This window comes from Naegleria lovaniensis (assembly GCF_003324165.1).
Source record: "Naegleria lovaniensis strain ATCC 30569 chromosome Unknown tig015, whole genome shotgun sequence".
Classification (NCBI taxonomy): domain Eukaryota; phylum Heterolobosea; class Eutetramitea; order Acrasida; family Naegleriidae; genus Naegleria; species Naegleria lovaniensis.
In genome coordinates this window covers 471,679-492,263 of record NW_025407837.1, presented here as the reverse complement: position 1 = coordinate 492,263, position 20,585 = coordinate 471,679, and the positions used below count along the sequence as shown (strand labels likewise).

At 37.2% G+C, this 20,585-nt stretch overlaps 14 protein-coding genes across 14 annotated transcripts; 7 read left to right on the top strand and 7 right to left on the bottom strand.

Moving 5' to 3' along the window:
• Positions 1-92: 92 nt before the first annotated feature.
• On the top strand, positions 93-1,396 carry C9374_002427 (uncharacterized protein; the record flags this gene model as incomplete). Its single annotated transcript, XM_044691844.1, has 3 exons — positions 93-606; positions 669-1,066; positions 1,187-1,396. 3 exons carry the CDS (start codon positions 93-95, stop codon positions 1,394-1,396), a joined length of 1,122 nt encoding a protein of 373 aa, XP_044550675.1.
• A 128-nt stretch (positions 1,397-1,524) lies between these two features.
• C9374_002426 (uncharacterized protein) lies at positions 1,525-2,184 on the bottom strand (the record flags this gene model as incomplete). Its single annotated transcript, XM_044691843.1, has 1 exon — positions 1,525-2,184. The coding sequence occupies one exon, from the start codon at positions 2,182-2,184 to the stop codon at positions 1,525-1,527; it is 660 nt and encodes a 219-aa protein (XP_044550674.1).
• Positions 2,185-2,656: 472 nt separating this feature from the next.
• C9374_002425 (uncharacterized protein) lies at positions 2,657-3,118 on the top strand (the record flags this gene model as incomplete). Its single annotated transcript, XM_044691842.1, has 1 exon — positions 2,657-3,118. One exon carries the CDS (start codon positions 2,657-2,659, stop codon positions 3,116-3,118), a length of 462 nt encoding a protein of 153 aa, XP_044550673.1.
• A 134-nt stretch (positions 3,119-3,252) lies between these two features.
• Positions 3,253-4,611, bottom strand: C9374_002424 (uncharacterized protein; the record flags this gene model as incomplete). Its single annotated transcript, XM_044691841.1, has 1 exon — positions 3,253-4,611. One exon carries the CDS (start codon positions 4,609-4,611, stop codon positions 3,253-3,255), a length of 1,359 nt encoding a protein of 452 aa, XP_044550672.1.
• Positions 4,612-5,236: 625 nt separating this feature from the next.
• C9374_002423 (uncharacterized protein) lies at positions 5,237-5,779 on the bottom strand (the record flags this gene model as incomplete). The annotated part of the gene is made up of 1 exon (XM_044691840.1): positions 5,237-5,779. One exon carries the CDS (start codon positions 5,777-5,779, stop codon positions 5,237-5,239), a length of 543 nt encoding a protein of 180 aa, XP_044550671.1.
• A 158-nt stretch (positions 5,780-5,937) lies between these two features.
• C9374_002422 (uncharacterized protein) lies at positions 5,938-7,141 on the top strand (the record flags this gene model as incomplete). Its single annotated transcript, XM_044691839.1, has 5 exons — positions 5,938-6,264; positions 6,377-6,484; positions 6,598-6,657; positions 6,727-6,774; positions 6,869-7,141. The coding sequence occupies 5 exons, from the start codon at positions 5,938-5,940 to the stop codon at positions 7,139-7,141; spliced, it is 816 nt and encodes a 271-aa protein (XP_044550670.1).
• Positions 7,142-7,613: 472 nt separating this feature from the next.
• Positions 7,614-9,237, top strand: C9374_002421 (uncharacterized protein; the record flags this gene model as incomplete). The annotated part of the gene is made up of 2 exons (XM_044691838.1): positions 7,614-8,147; positions 8,440-9,237. 2 exons carry the CDS (start codon positions 7,614-7,616, stop codon positions 9,235-9,237), a joined length of 1,332 nt encoding a protein of 443 aa, XP_044550669.1.
• A 108-nt stretch (positions 9,238-9,345) lies between these two features.
• On the bottom strand, positions 9,346-10,412 carry C9374_002420 (uncharacterized protein; the record flags this gene model as incomplete). Its single annotated transcript, XM_044691837.1, has 2 exons — positions 9,346-9,454; positions 9,517-10,412. 2 exons carry the CDS (start codon positions 10,410-10,412, stop codon positions 9,346-9,348), a joined length of 1,005 nt encoding a protein of 334 aa, XP_044550668.1.
• A 104-nt stretch (positions 10,413-10,516) lies between these two features.
• On the bottom strand, positions 10,517-12,676 carry C9374_002419 (uncharacterized protein; the record flags this gene model as incomplete). The annotated part of the gene is made up of 1 exon (XM_044691835.1): positions 10,517-12,676. One exon carries the CDS (start codon positions 12,674-12,676, stop codon positions 10,517-10,519), a length of 2,160 nt encoding a protein of 719 aa, XP_044550667.1.
• Positions 12,677-12,859: 183 nt separating this feature from the next.
• Positions 12,860-13,300, top strand: C9374_002418 (uncharacterized protein; the record flags this gene model as incomplete). Its single annotated transcript, XM_044691834.1, has 1 exon — positions 12,860-13,300. The coding sequence occupies one exon, from the start codon at positions 12,860-12,862 to the stop codon at positions 13,298-13,300; it is 441 nt and encodes a 146-aa protein (XP_044550666.1).
• A 290-nt stretch (positions 13,301-13,590) lies between these two features.
• C9374_002417 (uncharacterized protein) lies at positions 13,591-16,574 on the top strand (the record flags this gene model as incomplete). The annotated part of the gene is made up of 2 exons (XM_044691833.1): positions 13,591-15,121; positions 15,271-16,574. 2 exons carry the CDS (start codon positions 13,591-13,593, stop codon positions 16,572-16,574), a joined length of 2,835 nt encoding a protein of 944 aa, XP_044550665.1.
• A 377-nt stretch (positions 16,575-16,951) lies between these two features.
• C9374_002416 (uncharacterized protein) lies at positions 16,952-17,257 on the bottom strand (the record flags this gene model as incomplete). Its single annotated transcript, XM_044691832.1, has 1 exon — positions 16,952-17,257. One exon carries the CDS (start codon positions 17,255-17,257, stop codon positions 16,952-16,954), a length of 306 nt encoding a protein of 101 aa, XP_044550664.1.
• Positions 17,258-17,725: 468 nt separating this feature from the next.
• C9374_002415 (uncharacterized protein) lies at positions 17,726-18,448 on the bottom strand (the record flags this gene model as incomplete). Its single annotated transcript, XM_044691831.1, has 1 exon — positions 17,726-18,448. The coding sequence occupies one exon, from the start codon at positions 18,446-18,448 to the stop codon at positions 17,726-17,728; it is 723 nt and encodes a 240-aa protein (XP_044550663.1).
• A 427-nt stretch (positions 18,449-18,875) lies between these two features.
• C9374_002414 (uncharacterized protein) lies at positions 18,876-20,540 on the top strand (the record flags this gene model as incomplete). The annotated part of the gene is made up of 1 exon (XM_044691830.1): positions 18,876-20,540. One exon carries the CDS (start codon positions 18,876-18,878, stop codon positions 20,538-20,540), a length of 1,665 nt encoding a protein of 554 aa, XP_044550662.1.
• Positions 20,541-20,585: the final 45 nt, after the last annotated feature.

Here is a 20,585-nt window from a genome sequence, read left to right as displayed (position 1 = left end):
AATGATGATCGACTGGATGTCATAACAGATTCTCCTTTAAACAACTCCTCAAAACGGTCTTTAGTTCTTTTTCGAAATGTAGATCCAAAAAAATGCTTCCACAACACAATCCATCTCCTGCTCATACCGTTCCGATACGCTCAGAGTCATCACTGCTTCGACATCAGAACCATAACTCTACACGAAAAATCATTTCTTTACTCTCCGAGATTGAACAAGAATTTAATGTGAGAATTTTATTTGTATGTGATGCCGGTAGCCGAGCCATGAATATTCATGATCAATCCGAAATGGATTCTAGTGATTATGATGTAAGATTTGTATATGTTCACCCATTAGAGTGGTATTTGAGAGTCGTTGATGAGGTAGATTTGGAAATTAGAAAGAAAGTGATGACAAATTTGAAAGGTGTGAACGATGAAGAAACAGAAATTGATTTTGTAGGATACGAGCTGAGAAAAACATTATCCTACACAAAGAAATCAAATCCGACAGTAATGGAATGGTTTGTTCAAAGTGACATCATTTATTATTGCTACAACGACAGTTGGTTACAGGAAGTGAAGGAATTTTGGTCTCATTATTATTTTAATATTAGGACGATAGGTTTGTTTCTAAACGAATGAAGCTATAAGAAGAATCATGAAAATTCATTATCATCTCAACAGTTTATCATTATTTGAATGTTGCTAAAGATAATTATGTGGATTATTTGAGAAACAAGCCAGAAGTGAATAGAAAGAAGTATATTTATATTTTGAGATGTTTATTATGGATTGAGCATGCCAGATTGTCACATTTTCTTAATTCAAAATTAGAAAATAACGACACATCCAAGCACACCTCTGTTGAAGTGGATATACCGCCTTTCAAAGTTGACGAATTATTGAATCAAGTTCTTGACAAACAGTTAGCATTTTTACAAACACCAGAAGAGATCAAGTCTAAATATCCAGCAACGATTCATATATTTGAAAAACAAGCGGAGGCATTGAACGAGTTACAAATTTTAATTTCTCGAAAAAAACAGAGTTCAGGTCAATGGGAAAAGGAAAAACGTATTGAGGTATGGTTGAACACGCGTGTCGTTATAATATACTCACTGATATTTCTAACATTGATGATGGAAATTTAATTTTTTATGACTTTGAACACTAAATTACATTATGCGAAATCATGTGGCAAGGTTTTGGATGATTGGATCTTTTTCTTACGAACAGACTTGAAGGTTTTTGCTGACAAAGTTCTTTCTAAGGAGAAGAGAAGAATCGATGAAATATCTTTGGATGAACAAATTCAATTACAACAGAGGTTTGACACAATGTTTTATCAAACAGTTACTGGATTTGATACATTGATACCAAAGCTATCGACAGTCCTTGAAAATTACCCATAAATCCTTAATTATCATCGATGGATGGTTAACTGCTTGATGCTGACTTGAAGAGGTCGTGAGTGAAGAGGATTTTGGGCTCCTCTTCGATGTTATTACTCGTGGAATTATCATTTTGAGAGAATACCTCTCTAATGGTTGACATCTCTATGTTGCTGTGATTCCCTTGAACTCACTGGTCTTCTTGTATCCACTCGAGATGATACTCTCTTAAATCGTGAAAGTTTGAAGTCTTCCTTTTCTTCTGGTGGCTTGAGTTTGGATTGTGATTCCATTCGCTTTTTCATAATGTCCAACTTGGCCTTAGTATTGACCGATGAAAGAAATTCCTTATTTTTTTCTGCTTCTTGCTCTCGTACCTTTTCTTCTCTCTCCTTGAGCCATTCTTGTGCGAATCTGTGCTCCATGAGGTCCTTTGCTTTTTGATCAAATACATTCTTATGTCCGTATGTAAAATTTGGATCCTTATCAGAGGGTAGGTCGGCACCGCTCGTTTCATTGCTCTTGCCTTGCATGAGCGTTAAATCTTGATGCGATTTTCGGAACGTTGAAATTTGGGATCCCGAAAGCTGTCGTTCCTTAATACAGAGCTTGTTCAGTTTTTTAAAGTCTCGTTCTGGAGGTTCCGAAGGTGAATTTGGGTGAAATTCTTGCCAGGACAAGACCACCTTTAGAGCTCCTTCAGGATCAGGTTTTACTTTCTTTCCGTACACATGATTTGGACCTAATTTGAGAACGGGGTTATCATTGATAACTTTTCGGGAGGATTGTGATGATCTTGCTGTACTCATTCTTATGTTTGAAAATTTACTATGGTTCAGTAGGAATTAACAGGAATTGCCCAACACCAACAACCGAAGATCAATACGGCACACACCAAGTGCGAGGCACTTTTTTTTTTAAAAGTTGGTTATTCAACTGACAATGTTGTACTTTGTTTTGGCGGCATTTAGGAATTTCCGTTTTTGAAGTGGTGTGTTTGCTTTTGGAACTGGTTGATGGCCACAACTTCCTCCAAGTTTCCAGCACTGTTCAAGGGTTCCAAATCTAAACACATCTTGACAACTGTAATAGAGGTAACAAGATTGGTGCAACAAGATGTGTCATGAAAAAGAAATCGTTATATTCTCACACCAATCATGTGAGTGGAAGTGAATTCTTTACAAAATTAAAAGGACAGACGGCATGCAAATTTTGGCTGTGTCACTCTTGATTTCGCAAAGAATTAATTGCAACGTTTTTGTTGAAATTCACAAAAAAAAAATGCCTGCACAATCCAAAAGGAAGCATCATGGTACAAACAATCTTGAACTGCTCGCTGAAGGAAAACAAGATCGGGAGTACAAACGAAAATTAGATAAAATTTCAAAGGACAAGCAAGAGAAGAAGAAAATGACGTTTGCATATCTAAAAACAATCAAGAAAATGGGATATGATTTTGAGGATTCAATTACGGATCATAAACGCAAGTTGGAGAAGATACAAAAGAAAAAAGAAGCAAGAGGAGATCCGTTTAAAAAAGAGCGAGAGGAGTTTGAAAAGAAGAAACAACAACAGCTTGCGGAGAATAAAGAGAGATTAAAGAAAAAAGAAGAATTACAAAGAAAACACGAGCAGCGAGAACAGAAACGAAAACAAATGCGCAGAACCAACAACCGAGGCCAACCAGTTTTAAAATATCACATGAACCAAATATTGAACAAATTAACAAGCGAGAAGAAATAGGAATAACCACAGTTCCGAATGAATTTCAATTCTGATTGTTACCTCCACAAACACGAATTTTTTGTGGGAGGCTCTCAAATCAAGAGGTGTACTCCACCCTTTAACATCAAAAAGACTTGTTTTGGAACTACACTTCATTCCTTCTCTTTATTGGAGTGTTTTTTTGATTGGTCTGTATTCAGAGGTTGCTTCGATCGATATTTCGAACTGGATTCCCTTAAACGTTTCTGTGTTGTATTGTTATTGTACGAGTCCGTAAAGAATTCATCCTTATAGCTTATAATATCTCGATATTCTTTTCGTTTTTTTGGATTCTGCACGCCCACAAATTCCATAAACAATCCATCAACAGCTGCTGGCTTAGAGCTTGCTGCTTCATTGGGTGACGCTTTTTGAGTGGCCTCATCTGAGGATGATGCTGTTTGATTTGACGTACTGTCAGATTGCAATTTCGTTTTTTTGCCTTGCCTTTTTGACTTGGATGAACGTGGAGAATGCATTGAAAACTGAACAGATTGATGAGAAGGTGCTTCCTGAAGGTCACTCGATGTCAGAATCATGTTGTTGTCACTGGGGGTTATTGACACGAAATTGTTTACGAAATTAAGAGTCGTCGATGATGGGGTTGGTGTTTTCTCTTGATTTTCCAGTTTTGCTCGTTGTTCTGGTTTTGTCTTTCGTTTTGGGATTGATTTGATACCTCTTTCGATTTTTCCTATTTCTTCACTAGATGTGTTTTCATATGGTTGCGGTGTTGATTGTGACTGATGTTGAAGGATGTCACGGGAAATGTTATTACTACTACTACTAGGATTGTCAAGTGTCAGATTTTGGCAATATTTGGAGAAATTGTAGTGTCCAGGCGTTGTTGTGAGCACTTGTTGCTGCTGCCAAGATAAGTCATTGTGGTTGCTGTGCTTAATTACCATAGAAGGCGAATTTCTGGACATTGGTGGTGAAGGTGTTCTTCGTTGAAGGGAAGGTGCAGTTAGAGTCGGTAGAGAAAAGGAAACAGTGTATGGAGAAGAAGGATTCGAACAAGTACTTGCTAATGACATATTTTGTGGTTCATTTGCATGCACATGTGGTTTTTCACTCAATCTGTATGGTAAAGCTGTACTACCACTCGACGGTGACATGGAAATGAATGGAGACGAGCTTATTGAAGGACTTGTTTCTAACAACATTTGAGATGGTTTCATTGATGACAGTGGGAGAGGATTCAATAATGGATCAGAATAGAGGGTCATGTTGCATGCGCTCCTGCTACTATTACTACTAAAAGTATCACATGTTTCACGATGCGTTTCAACATGGTCATCTTGCTGATTGCTCAACAATGAGTGAATGCTAGGAAGTGTAATGTTTTCTTGATGGGACAATGATGGTAACATCATCACTCTATCATTTGTGTCTTCGTCATGCGGTAGAATTCGTGCTGCATTAATTGGTGGTGATGGTTGTTTTCCTTGAGTTGGATACCCAGATGCCATGATGAGAGAATGGCTTTGCGCACTACTAGTGATGCTGTTGACACTTCTAATTGAGCAATGCAATAGCTTCTTGATGTTTTGCCTTTTTTTTAGTGTTGAAGAACATTAGCAAAACGCCACGTGGTCCAGGAATAGGGTTGATGGGTTCCTAAAAGGCAGCATCTAAAAGAATTGAGATTTTCTCTAAATTTCGTCAAAATAGTGCACAGGGCAAATTAAAGCAGAAATCTCAAATTGTCCAAAAATGTACCTCACAATTGCTAAATATTGCGAAAAATAGTGGCTTTACGGGGAAACTTAGTTGACTATTGCGTTTTAAAGACAGTGGGCTGAAATGCACTGTTGTTGGTGTGCAAGTGCGCAGTATCATCATCATCACCTTCGAATGTGTGATCAATACAACAACATGCAAATTGTTATGTCATGATTGCATTCAATCATAAAGATGAACGATTGGTAAATGAACATTTGTGGTCAATGGTTGTTTGTGGCCTTTAAACGGTTTTGAGACGATGTGATATACTCATTCTCCAAATGGTTTTGCTCTAATAAAGTGAATCTGGAATGTATCGTGATGTGAAATAAAGCTGGAATGTATCAAATTTACAGTATAACACAAACGTTTTCATCTTTTGGACAGGTTGAACAACTCCGATGTATGAATAATTCTTGATATGGTACTGGGAGAGGATGAGGATAAGGATGTTTCTTCTCTGCTGAGCTCTGAATGGTCACTGTTCGTGATGCCATACCACTTGATGATCATATTCTGAAGTATTTCTTCAGTATTAGGCTCCGATGGTTGTTGTTGAGAAGTAGATTGATTGGCCTCTTGTTGTTCAAGATACTTGCCGATGTAATACTCTTTAAACATTTCATTGAGTGTTTCCTTTCTATCCCGATTAGAGCTCATCAACACCAATTGCTTAATTTCTCGTTCTTGTTCCTTGCGAATTTGTCTTCTCTCCCAATACGGATGCTCAAAGACAAAACGATAGATGAATTTACTTGGATAATACCACAGAAGAATGGCTGCCCCACACAATAGTATGGCTCTCCATTTTGGAGATTTAAACCTGGTGTAATAACGATCGTAGAAGAAACCCGAGCCCACACGGTCGTTGATGCCATAGCGAGCAGAGGATGAGGGAAATTGTTTGTTGAACATTTTTTCGTGTGGTCACAAACTCCAAGAAAATCTGAAAGCATAGAGTAGTTTATTGAACCTGTCTGAATTCATGATGGTATGAGTGCGTATCAGAAGCAGCACTGATGCTTGTTTCTCAACATCCCAATTTCACATCATCAAAATTATTTCCTAAAAAAATGGAAGAACTTTTGGCAAGACGAATTGCATCACTTTCACTGAATCAAACGCAATTCATTAGTGACAACTCGGAATTAAAAATTGCATACTTTATTGGAAGTTCATTGGATGGAAAGGATATCACATGGAAGAAATTTGTGGAAAAATTAAAAGACAATTTTTCGATTGTTCAAGTGACAGGAGAAATGATTGTTAATAATTGTCTCATTGATGATGAATTTGATGTATTATTTATGCCTGGTGGATACCCATCAGAACATTATAAATTAATTGGTGAAGAGGAGGGCAAGAAAAAAGTGAAGGAATTTTTGTCACTTCCAAATAAGGTGTGTAATTTTGTGAGTGAAAACACAACAACAACATATGAAATGATGAAAATTTTTCATATTTCACACACGAAATTTGTCTCAAAATATTTTGTTTTTACAACATATTTAGGGATATGTGGGATCATGTGCTGGAGCTTATTGTGCTCTTGCTCAAAGTTCAGTTGATGGCTTTGAGAAGCTTCAGGAATTTGTTCCAAAAACATTAGATTTACTCGAGGTTTGTGTAGATGATCAAAATATTGTGTGATGACCATCCTTGAAATTGAAACAATTCTTTGATATTGATTGACAAATTCGTGTGAACAATATTACGCAATACAATTCTTACAGGGAGTAATTGTCAAAGATCGAGAACATCATATTTGGAAACGAGGTTTTGGAACTAGTAAGGTAAGGGAAGACATCTCTTCAATTACAGCTTGTAACATATCAAAACCAATCATGTACCATTACTTTTAGGTGACACTCACTGAGCTAGGTCAGAAATTTTTCAACGATTCCAGATCAGTAAGTTCTCAACTTGTAGACTAACAAGACTTCTTGCATACGACCACTATTCTTGATTCAAACTATTCAAAACACTGTTAACACTCTACAAAAGGAAGTCAACATGTTCTTTCGAAATGGTCCAATTCTTCACGTCACAGATTCTTCATTGTGTCAAGTCCTCGCAACCTATTCATGTGAGTTTTTGACACAAAAAGAAATTCAACAAGGATACATGATAGGCAGCGCGGCAGCAGTGTGTGGAAGATTTCAAAATGATAAGGGTAGAATTCTCTTGTTCTCAGCGCATCCTGAAACCTCTGGTGAGGACATGAATGCTCTCTTGGTACATTCGTTTAGGCATGTCGTGAGTTTACAAAAAGTCTGACTGAAACATGAGTAACTTTTTGTTATTATGGCCATAGCAGGAGGGTATTACTTGAGTGCGCCAGAATTCTCTGGTGAAGATTCATCAAAAATTAGCGCCGTCCAATAAACAACGTTGTGCATCTCATTGTAAACTCAAGTCCAGGAATGTTGCCGGAGTGTCATTCAAAACCAACAAACAAAATGAAATGATAATACTATTAGCAATATGGATGACCTTGTGAATGCATTGAGACACGTTATTGATTCTTAATATCGAAAATTGAACACTTTAAACTTTTCGTTCGATCATTTATGATTTCCAACTCATAAAAGCAACCAAAAAAAAACAACCTCATCTCCGTTTCTTGTGTTGAGTCCGTACCTCTTTTTCTTCCCTCTCTAACAAAGAATCATCAACCCCGCGAACACGCAACAACAAATCGTTGATTTTCTTCACCCTATTACCGTTAATACGTTATTCCAATATAGTCATGCTCAAAACATCATCGAGTCTTCTTTCTTCTACGATTAAACTCAATCGTGCTGGTGCTGGTGGTAATTCTTCATCGGTGTTGGTTAATTCAGTCTTAACTGCAGCATCAACAACAACCATACCATCATCGGGCCATCATAGATTCTATCATCAAACAGTGGCTACAGAAGAATTGAAAGACGACCATACCTCCATTAGAAAATGTGCCTATGGAAACTTTTATCATACAGCTCTCACGATTGAACGTACCAAAACTCCACTCACCAAACCATCATGGGAAGGCTTGGTTTTTGGTAAACAATTTACTGACCATATGCTTGAAGTAGATTGGAATTCTGAGAAGGGATGGACTGCTCCTCGAATTGTTCCATATCATGATTTAGTTCTTCCTCCATCTTGCTCTTCTCTGCATTATGCTATTCAATGTTTTGAAGGATTGAAGGCCTACAAGAATGGAGAGAATGTTTACTTGTTTAGACCAGAAATGAATGCCAATAGAATGAATAGGTCTTGTGCTCGATTAGGTTTACCAGTATGTAGTTACTTTTTTATATTCCCTAATTTGTTTGAGCAAACCGAATTATGTGTGGCGTATCATCGGAATTGAAAATTAATGATGCTGTTGATAATGTGTGTTCCATGGATGCTTGTTTTGAAATCAATGTTTTTCGGAATGATTGTAAATCACGATTTGTTTCATTTGTAATGTCAATTATTGAAATTTTAACAACCAACATTATTGAAATGACGCATTCCGTAAATTGACAAATCTCACTTTCCTAAATATTTCTTCACATGAACAAATTGGAATGGTCGTCTCCTAGAATTTTGCTGGAGAAGAATTTTTGAAATGCTTGGCCGAACTCGTTAAAGTTGAAAAGGATTGGGTTCCAGACAAGAGAGGTTATTCATTGTATCTTCGTCCAACAGTCATTAGTACTGAACGTACCATGGGTGTTTTGCCACCAAACAATGCTAAATTATTTGTGATTTGTTCTCCTGTGGGACCTTATTTCAAGTCAGGTTTTGCTCCTGTGAAACTTCTTGCTGATCCAAAATATGTCAGAGCCTTCCCAGGTGGTACTGGTAATGCCAAGGTTGGTTCCAACTATGGTCCAACGATTATGCCTCAATTGGAAGCTATTGAAAAGGGATATTCTCAAGTTTTGTGGCTTTTTGGAGCTGATCATCAAATTACTGAAGTTGGTACCATGAACATTTTCTTCCATCGAATTGGTAAGAATGGAGAGAAGGAACTCATTACACCACCTTTGGGAGATGTGATTTTGCCTGGTGTCACTCGTGACTCTGTTCTCCACATTGTAAGAAATGATTTCAAGTTAAAGGCTAATGAAGTGACCTACACGATGAATGATTTTATTGATGATGTTAAGAATGGACGGTTACTCGAGTCATTCGGCGCAGGAACAGCATGTGTGGTTGCACCAATCAGCGCTATTAGATATGAAGACGTGGAATATCCAGTTCCAGTTCCACCCAAGGAAGAATCACTTGCCATGAAGTTGTGGGACCGAATTTTGAGCATTCAATACGGTGAAACACCACATCCATTTTGTCACAACATTGAGAATATTATTGCAGGAACTGAGACATGGAATTAAATTGATTTTAGGATTTTTGAATTGCAGGATTTTGTTTATAACCACTTACTACTATTAACTATTAATTAATTGTTAGAATAAGGCATGAACGTCTTTTTTGGCCAGACCCTACAGAAAATAGTCGAAATAAACGGGAGCATTCGACATATTTACAGCCGCATTGATCATGTGCACAGTTCTGTTGCCTTTTGCTTTTGTTGTTTCATAGCCATACTTGCTGTTGTGTAGGTGCGATGAGATGAACGCAATTCTTGGTTATGCTACAACAAATCTACGTACCTATGAACATGTCCAAATGCCACCACTTTCAACGCTTGGCCAGAAGCATTCAGAATATACTGAGATAGAGCCTTACTTCCTGAGCCATCATCTAAGTTTCCTTGTGGAGGCTCGTGACTCAGCAAAATATTCGTATCCTTTTCAATTTTCAACAGCTTTTTCATTTTCAATCGTTGTACAAGCTCTTCATGTAGCTCCGATGGATATTGATGAAAGCAAAAAGTGTGCTCCTCTTTCGATTGCCATGACACTCCATGAATTTTCACTCGGTCATTAAAAAGTGAAACTGCCGAGTCAAACAACAAATGAGTGGCATTGGACAAGTACAAGTGTTTGAAATTTGCCACGTTAAAATCCATTGCTTCCATGAATGGATGATCATGATTTCCCAATATCACAATAATGGCATCAAACATGTCTTTGACATTTGCAAGAAATTCATTATTGAAATTGTGTAAACTTTTTTCCTTTCCATAAAATCCAAAATCACCACAATGCAATAAAACATTGTATTGTTTGTTGTGTTTGTTCGAGTGATGATGTTGTTCTTGATCCAACAACAACAATTGTTGACAACAATGTGGATCATTTCCAGAATCATTTTCGTGGTGGATTTTCTGTTTCAACAATACCTCTCCGAATTTTGAATTTTGTTTTAATAATACATCACTCAAATGTTTCAAATGATTCTTATAGAATTGATGACTATCACTCATGACAATAAATCGTACTTGATCTCGGTCTTTATTATCGCATTCCGAATATAATTGTGAATTCTGGCCATCCTGGTTATTTGGGTTCTCATCATTCATCATTACAATATTGAATCCTAACGCTATGGGTTGTGTAGCAATTTGAGTTGTGTTGCTGACTATAACTGAATCCATTCGAAGCATTTTTTCGTTTGTAAAATTTGAAATCCTTACTCAATAATAACACAGATTCAGAAATTATAAACTCCGAGTTAAAATCGAATGACAATTCATCGAGTCACAAAACTCTAGTCAGCTCTATTCTTATTGGCAAATTCCTTATAAAAATCAAGCATTTCTTGGGTGATTCGAGGTAGAATGGTGCGTCTAGCCGCTTCAAAATGTTTAAATTCCACATATTCTGCATGAATGTTTTCTTGAAGAGCCAAGTAAGCGGCCTCCCTGCAGAGAGCAGTCATTTCTGCTCCGCTATAGTTTTCTGTACCATTTACAATTTGTTCAATTTGTTCAGGTGTAATGTTATGACTCATACGTTTCAATTGAATGTTCATAATTTCTTTTCTGGCAGACGCGTCTGGTGGTGCCACATAGAGCATTCGATCAATTCGACCAGGTCTCAATAGTGCTTTATCCAGTAAATCTGGTCTATTGGTTGCAGCAATGATAGTCACGCCTTGGAGTGGATCAATTCCATCCAATTCTTGCAAAAGTTGTGAAAGGACTCGATCTCCCACGGAATTTCCTCCACTACCTCTCTCAACACCGAGACCATCAATTTCATCAAAAAAGATGATACTTGGTGCTGCTTGTCGTGCCTTTGCGAATATTTGTTGAACTGCCCGTTCACTCTCACCTACCCACTTACTGAACAATTCAGGACCTCTCACAGCCAAAAAGTTCAATTTTGCTTCTGTTGCCAATGCTTTTGCTTGTAGTGTCTTGGAACAGCCGGGTGGACCATAGAGCAATACACCTCTTGGCGCTCGTATCTTCATTCTCTTGAAATGCTCTGCATATTTGAAAGGCCATTCTATAGACTCTTTGAGGGCTTGCTTTACATTGTCCTGTCCTCCAATATCATTCCAAAATACTTTAGGAACTTCCACAAGAATATGTCGAATGGCACTGGGCCTCACATGAACCAATGCATTCTCAAACAAGTCATAATTAAGAGTCAAAGTGGGAGGAGTGTTACTGCTACTAGTGGTATCATGACGATGGTCATTGGACAATATTTCTCCTTTCATAAAATATTGAAGTATGGCTTCGTTACATAAGGATTTCAAGTCAGAGCCAACGAAACCATGTGTAACGCTCGCAACTTTGGAGATTAAATTTTCTTGTGTCTCGATATTACATTGCTCAAAAATTGCTCTCAAAATATCTACTCTCTCTGCTTCACCAGGAATGGGGCACTCAATCACAGCCTGATCGAGCCTTCCCGATCGTTTAATTGAGGGATCAATCTTGGAGAATTGGTTAGTCACTCCAATGACTATTATTCTCTTTTTGGGACAATCATCTAAGGCATGTAACAGAGTGCTCACAAGTCGTTTTCCTCCCTTTGATGCTATAGAGCTATCCTGAATGATCTGATTGGAGGGTGCCAATTGATCTAAATCTTGTAAAATAATAAACTTGTAAGAATAAATAGATTGGGTGTGACCAAGTTGATTTGGATTCTGGAAGAATTGCCTCATTTTGGCCTCGTTTTGTCCGTATACCTTACTTGTGAACATGGAGGCATGGAGAGCCGTGATGTTGAGTTGATAATTTTCGTCCATGTCAATATTAATTCGTGACGATGCATGGTGGTCATCAACTTGTCCCTGTGATATGCCGTTATTTGAAGATGCCTCAATAAATAAATCTTGCAAAACTGTATTTACAAGTAAATCCTTGCCAGTTCCAGACAAGCCGTGTATCAAAACTCCAGCGCTGACATTATTTTCTCCTAAATCAATCATTTGCTTTAAGGTTTTTTTGAGTAGATCATATTCTTTTTTTAAGCCTCCACATTGGTATTTTCGTCGAGCAGTCGTGGCTGTTTTTGATGATTGTGACTTTGCATCCTCTTGTGTTGTTGCAACTTTAAAATTGAAAACAATGGGAGAGTCCATTCCGATCCGATATGGAAATAAGTGTTGGAATGAAGAGGTGAGGTCGGATGCGTTTCCATCACTCATTGAGGAATTTGTTGGTAAAAAGCTTGTAAACGAAAGTTCTACCTGTAAAACATTGTGTTGCATAGAAATGGTTGTTTGAACAACATGATGAAAATGAGTAAAAACCACTTGCCCACTCTCCGATTGTTCCATCAATTGAAGTAAAACATAACTACGCAGAAGTGGATGATTCGTGATAGTGTTGGTGCATGATGGAGGAACATGAATGAGCACATTAATTTTGAAAGAATGTTGTTGGACAGAGTTTGATGTACTCGTCATCTGATGACCTAGTAGTATAATTCCGTTCTTCTTCTTGGTTGGGCAATAATTTGAGTTCTTAAACAACTATTTAATGTTACAATGTATTATTATTATAATACGATGATTTGTTGTTGTTGATTGAATGCTCTCTATCGTTCAGCGTCTTCTTCCCGAAAGCAAATTTTTTCTTCATCAACAAAAATGTTCAAAGTTGCCGTCTCGTCCCTTGCCGCTGGCAAAACCATACTCTGCCCAGCATTGAATTACGGAAAGAGAATTTCATCATCGTTGAGCTCTACTAATTTAATTACATTAAATTCATCAACTCAACAACGATTTGTAAGAGCTGTAGCCAATACAAATGTCATCATTAAAAAGAATTATAATAATTTTGTGGAGGGAGAAGTGATAAAAGTAAAGGCCGGATTCATGAGAAACTTTCTCTATCCAAACAAAATTGCAATTTATGCCACGGAAGCTAATTTAAAGATTCACAACGAGTCTCTTACACCTGAGAAGAAGCTTGAAATTCAAGAACGAAAGAGATCCCTCATGAAACAACGAGAGCAATCACGAATGATGAATAAAGCAACTGAAGAGCAAACCACAGAAAAGGAAGTTTCGACATCACAAGAATTCTAAGAGTTCAACTTGCGTTGTTGCGATGCGTGAATGACTAGTATGGTAAATTTATTGGAAATAAAATATAGTTGAAAAAGATTGATTGAGGAAAAAAGGAATAACAACGTCAATTTAAAAACGTAGAGCCTCTTTTCTACCTCTAATGGCATTGTTGCACTTGCAACAATAGTAAGGGAAACGTGCTTTATTGCCTATGTTGCCATTTGTAATTCTTGGAGGTTCTTTCAAGAATTGACATTTAGAATTTAGCCAGTCACTTGCGAGATCGAGTTGTTGCAACCAAACAAAAAATGACGCCAGCAACGCCCAAAGAAAGCAGCACGCTGCAATCACTCAAAAGGTTAAACCAACAACTCAACCAAGACCACCAACAAAAATTAGAAGACATTACGCTCATTCAACCATCAATTGAAGAATTGAAGCAATATACTCATACTAAACTCGGATCTAAATATCTCAAGGCTCGTCTGTTGATGGATGAAGGAAAACGTCTATTCTTCTCGGGCCAGGAAGAAGAAGGACTGAAATACATCGCAAAAGCATTTTGGCTGGAAGAAAAGGCTTGTAGATTGACTATGGAAGAGAGAGCAAAGATTATACGGTATTGTGATCACATTCAAAAATCACATAACCGGAATGCTACGAGCGATCCTGAAAGCATGAAAAAAGAAAAATCACTGTGTTTTCTGGACTCGATTTATAACGCATGTTGTGTGATACTTATTTTCATGTTTCCTGGTGTTGACAAGTATCGCGAGATGGGTATGCCTATGATGATTGAACAAGATGGTTCGTTTAGATCCTATGATATGATTGGAAGCTGCTATGCTTTTGCAAACAATTGGCTCAACGCACTCAAATACTTTTTAATGGCGTTCGAAAAGAATCCAAATGAATTTGAAATCATGTACTCGATTGGAATTGCTTACAAAAATTTGTTAGATTTCAAGTCGAGTAGAGAATGGTTGCAGCGATATGTAGAACAATCTGAATTAGAGGATTTTAAACGACCCTCTGCACATTACGAACTTGCATCACTGGCTCTTGTAATTGATAATACAAACATGAAGGAGGTGGTTAAGCAAGCCCAGTTGGCAAGATATGCCATGACCAAAAGATTACCTTTTTTGGGACCATTAACAACAGGTACACAAGAATTGGTAGAGACCTTGGTTCGTGTGATGAAAGATGTAGATGCTCTTCCTGTAAATACTAAAAAAGTTATGAAAGAGGTGGGCGAAGTAATTAATAATCAGACAAAAAAGAAAGAGGAGCTACCAGAGCCTTCTCCAGAACAATTGAAATTGAAGGAGGAAGGAAATGATTTTTTTAAGGACAATAATTTCACTGAGGCAATCAAGTGTTACAATAATGCACTTTTAGAAACTAGCTCTAAAATTGACTCTATATTGCATTCAAATCTTGCAATATGCCATGCCAAACTTGGGTGTTTTTCCGAATCATTATGTCATGCAGAGAAGTCTGTTATTTGTGACCCATATTTTGCGAAAGGATACTATAGGAAGGCCTTTGCTTTAATGAAGCTAAATCGAATGCAAGAAGCAAACACAAATGCAATTATTTATACTTCTTTTGGAACAAAGATATCCAAAGGTCACGAACTTGAATCCATACGTCCAGACTCTGAGATAATACTAGTTAGGAATGCTCTGCAATTTAAACACTCTCTGTTTTCTGAAAACGTGGCTCTTCAAAACTTGACTATTGTTGTGACGGATGAAGATACCTATACCATATGTGACGAGATTACCAGACCTATTTCCATGATTGGTATTGGACGAGAGAAGCCAACGTTTTTAGGTATGAAATTTTCAATGATGCTCGTTGTTACTTCGCCAAATTGCTACATAGAGAATTTGTGTCTGAAACAACCAACCAATCAAGCGGTTTTTGTTAGCAAGAACGTTCAATGACAGCAAAGAATTGTCATTTTCATTCTTCGTCTTCAGAAATGCCTCTTGTAGCTTGCGGTTCAGGAGGAAAATTGACCTTAATTGATTGTGTAGTGAATGGAGCTCATGGCTCTGGAGGAGTTATGGCTCATGACGAAGGATCTATTTTAAAAATGACCAATTGTCAAGTGTATGATTGTGCTAGGGCAGCAGTAGAGATTGTTAGCGGTGCTAGAGCAGAAATTGATAAGTGTGAACTTTTTGCATGTGGACAAGGTATAATAGGATATAATAATGGAAAGAGTGTGAAGGTAACGAACTCTAAAATTTACCAACACGCAAAAGAAGGAGTTTTGATTGCACAAAAATGTAGTGCCTTCTTGACAAATGTTTCTATATTCAAAAACACTAATTTTGGAATTAGTGTTGATAACACGGGAGCTGCAACGTTGAAAGATTGTGTAATTAGTGAAAGTCTGTATTATGGTATTTGTGTGAAGGGAGATTGTCCTTTACAAGTGACAGATTCTCAAATCATCAGTAATCATTGCGGAGGAGTAAGAATAGGAATTAATTACTCTGCTCCAGTCTTTTTCAATAATTGTAGAGTGTCAAACAATAATGGCCCTGGGATTTTTCAAGAGTTGAATAGGAAAGTTAGTTCAAAATCTTTAACTCAGAATTTGCAAAATCTAAAAATTAACGCGAAAGATATAGATAGACAGATGAAGAAAATTTCCAACGAATTGAGGAGCGTGGCGAACGTCACACTCACAAATGTTGTAGAAGATGGAAACGAAGAAAAGAATGAACATCCGTCAAAAGTAGCTAAAGCTGAAAGATTATGCGCCTTTTGCAATTCTCATTCTGAAACAATGTCAAAATGTTCGAAATGTAAGACAGTTATATATTGTGGAAAACAATGCCAAATCAAAGACTGGCGAAATCACAAAGTATTTTGCAACAGTTTAACCACAGACTATACAATAGTATGTGATTTGGCAAAAGCGAAAACCATTGAAAAGAAAGAATTTTTTAGTAATTTAGCACAAAGCAGTACCTACATGACACGACAAGAAAGAAATGCTGGCAAGTACAAAGATGGAAAAAAGTTTATTGTTAAAATACAAACTCGTGAGCTTAGCCGATCACCAGATGAAGATTTGACTCTGTACAACGAGAATCGAGATTTAATTATTTCTTTCCCAAATAGAGATCTTTATACTCTAATAATGAAATGTGGAGTATTAGGAGACAATCAAATGACTTCCAAAAAGGTTTTCCTCTATGCCATCTATGACCAGCCAACAAACAGTTTACATATTTACACTCACGAACTTGCTCCATTTCAAAAGTGGTAGACCAAATAAAACCAAGACCAAAATTTACTCTCTCCCAAAACAAAAAGTTACTCGAGACGGGACTCGAACCCACGACCCCAGGATTAGAAGTCCTGTGCTCTATCCAACTGAGCTACACGAGCTTCGAATAAATTGATTTCTCCTCTTATTAAATTTTTTTCGAACAGTAGTTTCACAACAAAAACTTCAAGTTCAGGTTACAGATAGGATGATTGTTATTGCATGATTTGTAACCCCAAATGAATTCATCCACTATGTCTTCAAAGTTCTAGACACAAAGATCAGTTCGCGAACTATTTGTACTACATGACAAAGGTCACAAAATTTTTGATAGACTACTACCCATCTTGACCATCATGATTTTTAAATACATATATTTATTTATAAACAACCCAATACTCTTTAGCAACTACGTCTTGTAGATTTGCTTTCTTATCAAGCTTTGGAGAAGAGCACACAGCAACTTGAATAACATTGTTAATTCCAAGAGCTGTCTTGATTGCAGTAGCAATACGTTCCTCTGATTGAACACCCTTTCCATACCAATCTCCTTGTGATAAAATCATTTGAACATCTTTGACATGAACGTAATCACAATAGGATCTGTTAATTTCAGCCTCTTTGAAGACGTGGAGAGTAGTGAGATAGGTGTCTTGATAGTGTGTTACTTGAAATGTGGACATTTTTTAAACGTTAGTACGTTCATACCTATGACATTTTGTGAGTAATAGAAGATCGAATGAGATGTAAGGCAACGTTGTGCGATCAGAAATGTACCAGCTGGAACTTATGTGAAAATCTTGATTTTGGATGGTAGGGTATTTCCTGTAATGCGTCTCATTTCCTCCTATATTCAACCCTCACTGAGGTGGCGGCTTCAATTTTACTATCGCAAAACTGACTGAATCTTTTCTTCGACTCGCGGACAGGGACGGCGACCAAGCTAAGTGTCTCATTACATTCAATTTTCATCGCAAACAAGTAAAATTTAATAAGCAGCGAAATGTAAAATTTCGAAGCTCGTGTAGCTCAGTTGGATAGAGCACAGGACTTCTAATCCTGGGGTCGTGGGTTCGAGTCCCGTCTCGAGTAACTTTGTGTTCTAACGACGTTTTGGTTACGCAGATTTTATTTACACGCAAAAAAACTTGTCAATATTCATCATCACTTTCGTCGCTTTCATCCATACTCCCCAAACTCTTACTAGTGGAGAACTGTCTAGCGGTACCAACCTTGCCGTTGGTGTTGTTTTTGCATTCCACATATTCCTCATAGGTCATGTCGACCTTACTGGATTGATAACGTTCTAATTCAATACTCTCCAACAAGGAGTGCGTCACCTTTCCTTTAAATCCTGCCTTTCGTACGAGTGAAGATACAGTCTCTTCTTTGGTCCATTCTTGCTCTTTTGCAACCTCTGGTAAATATGTGCCTCCGTATTCTCGACCGTTCACTTCAAATTTAATACGAATTCCATGGGTTCCAACTTCCCAATCGTACACATTACCAACGTCCACCTCTTCAAAGTTGACCAGCAAACTCACTGCACATTTTAATTGAGGAACCTCACTCATCACAATGGGATCGAAGCGATGATCCTTAAATGCTGCAATGATTGCATATTGTTTCAACCCATCCGAAAGAGCTAATGGAGAGAATGTTCCAATGCAACCTCTCAAGTGGTACTCTTCAGAGACTGATTCTGCTATAAATGAACTTCTCAAACCAGGCTTCTTTTTCCATGTCACGAATAGTGGAAATCGGTCATTGCAGGGATATGGTGGAAGTGATTCTTTGGACCGTTGTAATTGATGGATAATGGTGTCAAAACAAAATTCACACATATCCTTGGTTGCTCTGTTTTCTTCTGCCATTATTTGTTGCTGATTTTGGAACAGTTATTCAGTACAAAATACAAATGTATCGTTAAAATTGAAATAAATTAAATTAATGAATTTCTAAAAGTGGAAGCAATGAAAATCGGGTAGTAACTAGTAATTATTACTGTTCTCCTCCTTCCGAACTATGTTTTTATATTTACACAAGCAATCAATTGGAAGGAGGTGATTTCTTTCGGGAAGCAGTTAGTGACGACGTTGAAAATGAAATAGTGCAGCACTCGTATTTTAATTCGGTTCTATTTTTTTGATCTGAATACCTTTTAAAAATAAAGGAAACGGAACGTTGTCTCTAGTGTTGATATTTGAAATTCAAGTAGAATGCTAAACACCAATATCCAATGAATGATCAATTAATCCATTCGTCATCAAAGAGTGCTATTCGGTAATTTGTTCCAAAAAAATGTTTCGTGGGCATTCCCAATCAACGATGGCTGAGAATTCTCATCATGAATGTACTCTCACTATGACAACATCCTCAACAATTGTTGAAGATTCTCCAGAAAACAAAAGAAAATATGAAGTCATGGTAGAGTGGAATGAAGATGAAGATTTAATCATTGATGAAGAAGTCCTCTCGGAAATCATGAACTCCCAAGAGCAAGACTCATTTTCAACACCAAAGAAAACAAAACACGACTCTCAAGTTTTTGTAAATTCAGTAGATACTCAACAATATTCAAGTGTTGGAGGCTCACAGCAAACCGATTCTGCAGACTCTATCTCATTACTCTCGGAAGATATTGATGATATTATAATCCAATGCTCCCAAATTGATGAAGAATTTGATATCAATAATCAACAGCATGATTACAATAACAATACAATGGAAGTTAAACATGATGATTTTGTGGAAGATGATGATATCGTCATTGATCCAGAAGTACTGGCAAGTCTGATGGATGATAACACAAGAGACATTGAGCTTGCTCTCCAACGTGCATTTGATCATAGTTCCAAATTACAACAACGCATAAGAGAAAAAAAGTTTGAACATTTTAAAAAGGCAATATTCGAAGAAAATGCAGTACAAAATATAGCTCATTACTGTGCCAAAACTCTCCCTGTATTTGTTAACAAGTCTTGCTGTGGAACCACAAAAGACATGCGTACATTATTTCAACAACATTTTTCCATTAGACACAAGATTACCCACTCTAAATTCTGCAACATGACATTTTGCGACTACACACAGTGCTCTAGCAATGAAGAACCAACCTTATTCAAATTATATCCAACCAAAGCTAAAAGCATACATTCCCAACTTCCTCTGTGGTTAGAAACCAATTCTACATTTAAAAAGTTCAACAACTTGTCGAGATTGTATCCATGTCATATGAACGACAGAGATGTCATTTATATAATATTCGTAAAATTTGGAGACGTAATTAAGTACTATGCAGGTAGGGCCAAGATGGGAATCACAAACCGGTTCGTTGAAAAGGACTATTGTCATGTTTACAAAGCAGACATGGCAGAGAGCGGATTCTATGATTTATATTCTGATTTCATTATTGGTCTGGTGGATCCTAAATATGTTTTTATTGTGGCATTTGATACTGTAGCTGCGGCCAAGCAACTACATAGTTTGGTACTTTACAGCAATGACAAAATTCTACGCGATATTTTGCTCGCAAAATATGAAGAGTTTGATGTTTCAACGTTAGATTTCTTTGAGCATTGTTGCATTTATTATTTACAAGAAACGAGACATTCCCTCAATCAAAAAATTGGGATTGAGAAAAAGTATTCGAGAAACCAAAGATTAAAGCGAGAACTGGAAATATTAGATTACTATATCAGGAACCATTACGAAAGTATTCTACAATGGATTAGTGAAAGGCGTGATTATGTTGATTTGCATGTTTCATCACATGAGGAGTCTGTTGAAGACCATGCCAAAAATTCACAATCACACCTGTCAACAAGTCATGTTACCTCGTCCCACGAGAACAATCTCATCAGTCATATGTTAGATTCTCCACTTTTCAAATCAGTATTACTGACGCTTTTCCTGATTTTGCTTGTTGGTGTTTTTGTTTTACTTTTAAACAGGCTTTTTGTTTGAACAACCCCGTTCCGAGTAACCTGACTGCAAAGAATTAAAAAAAAA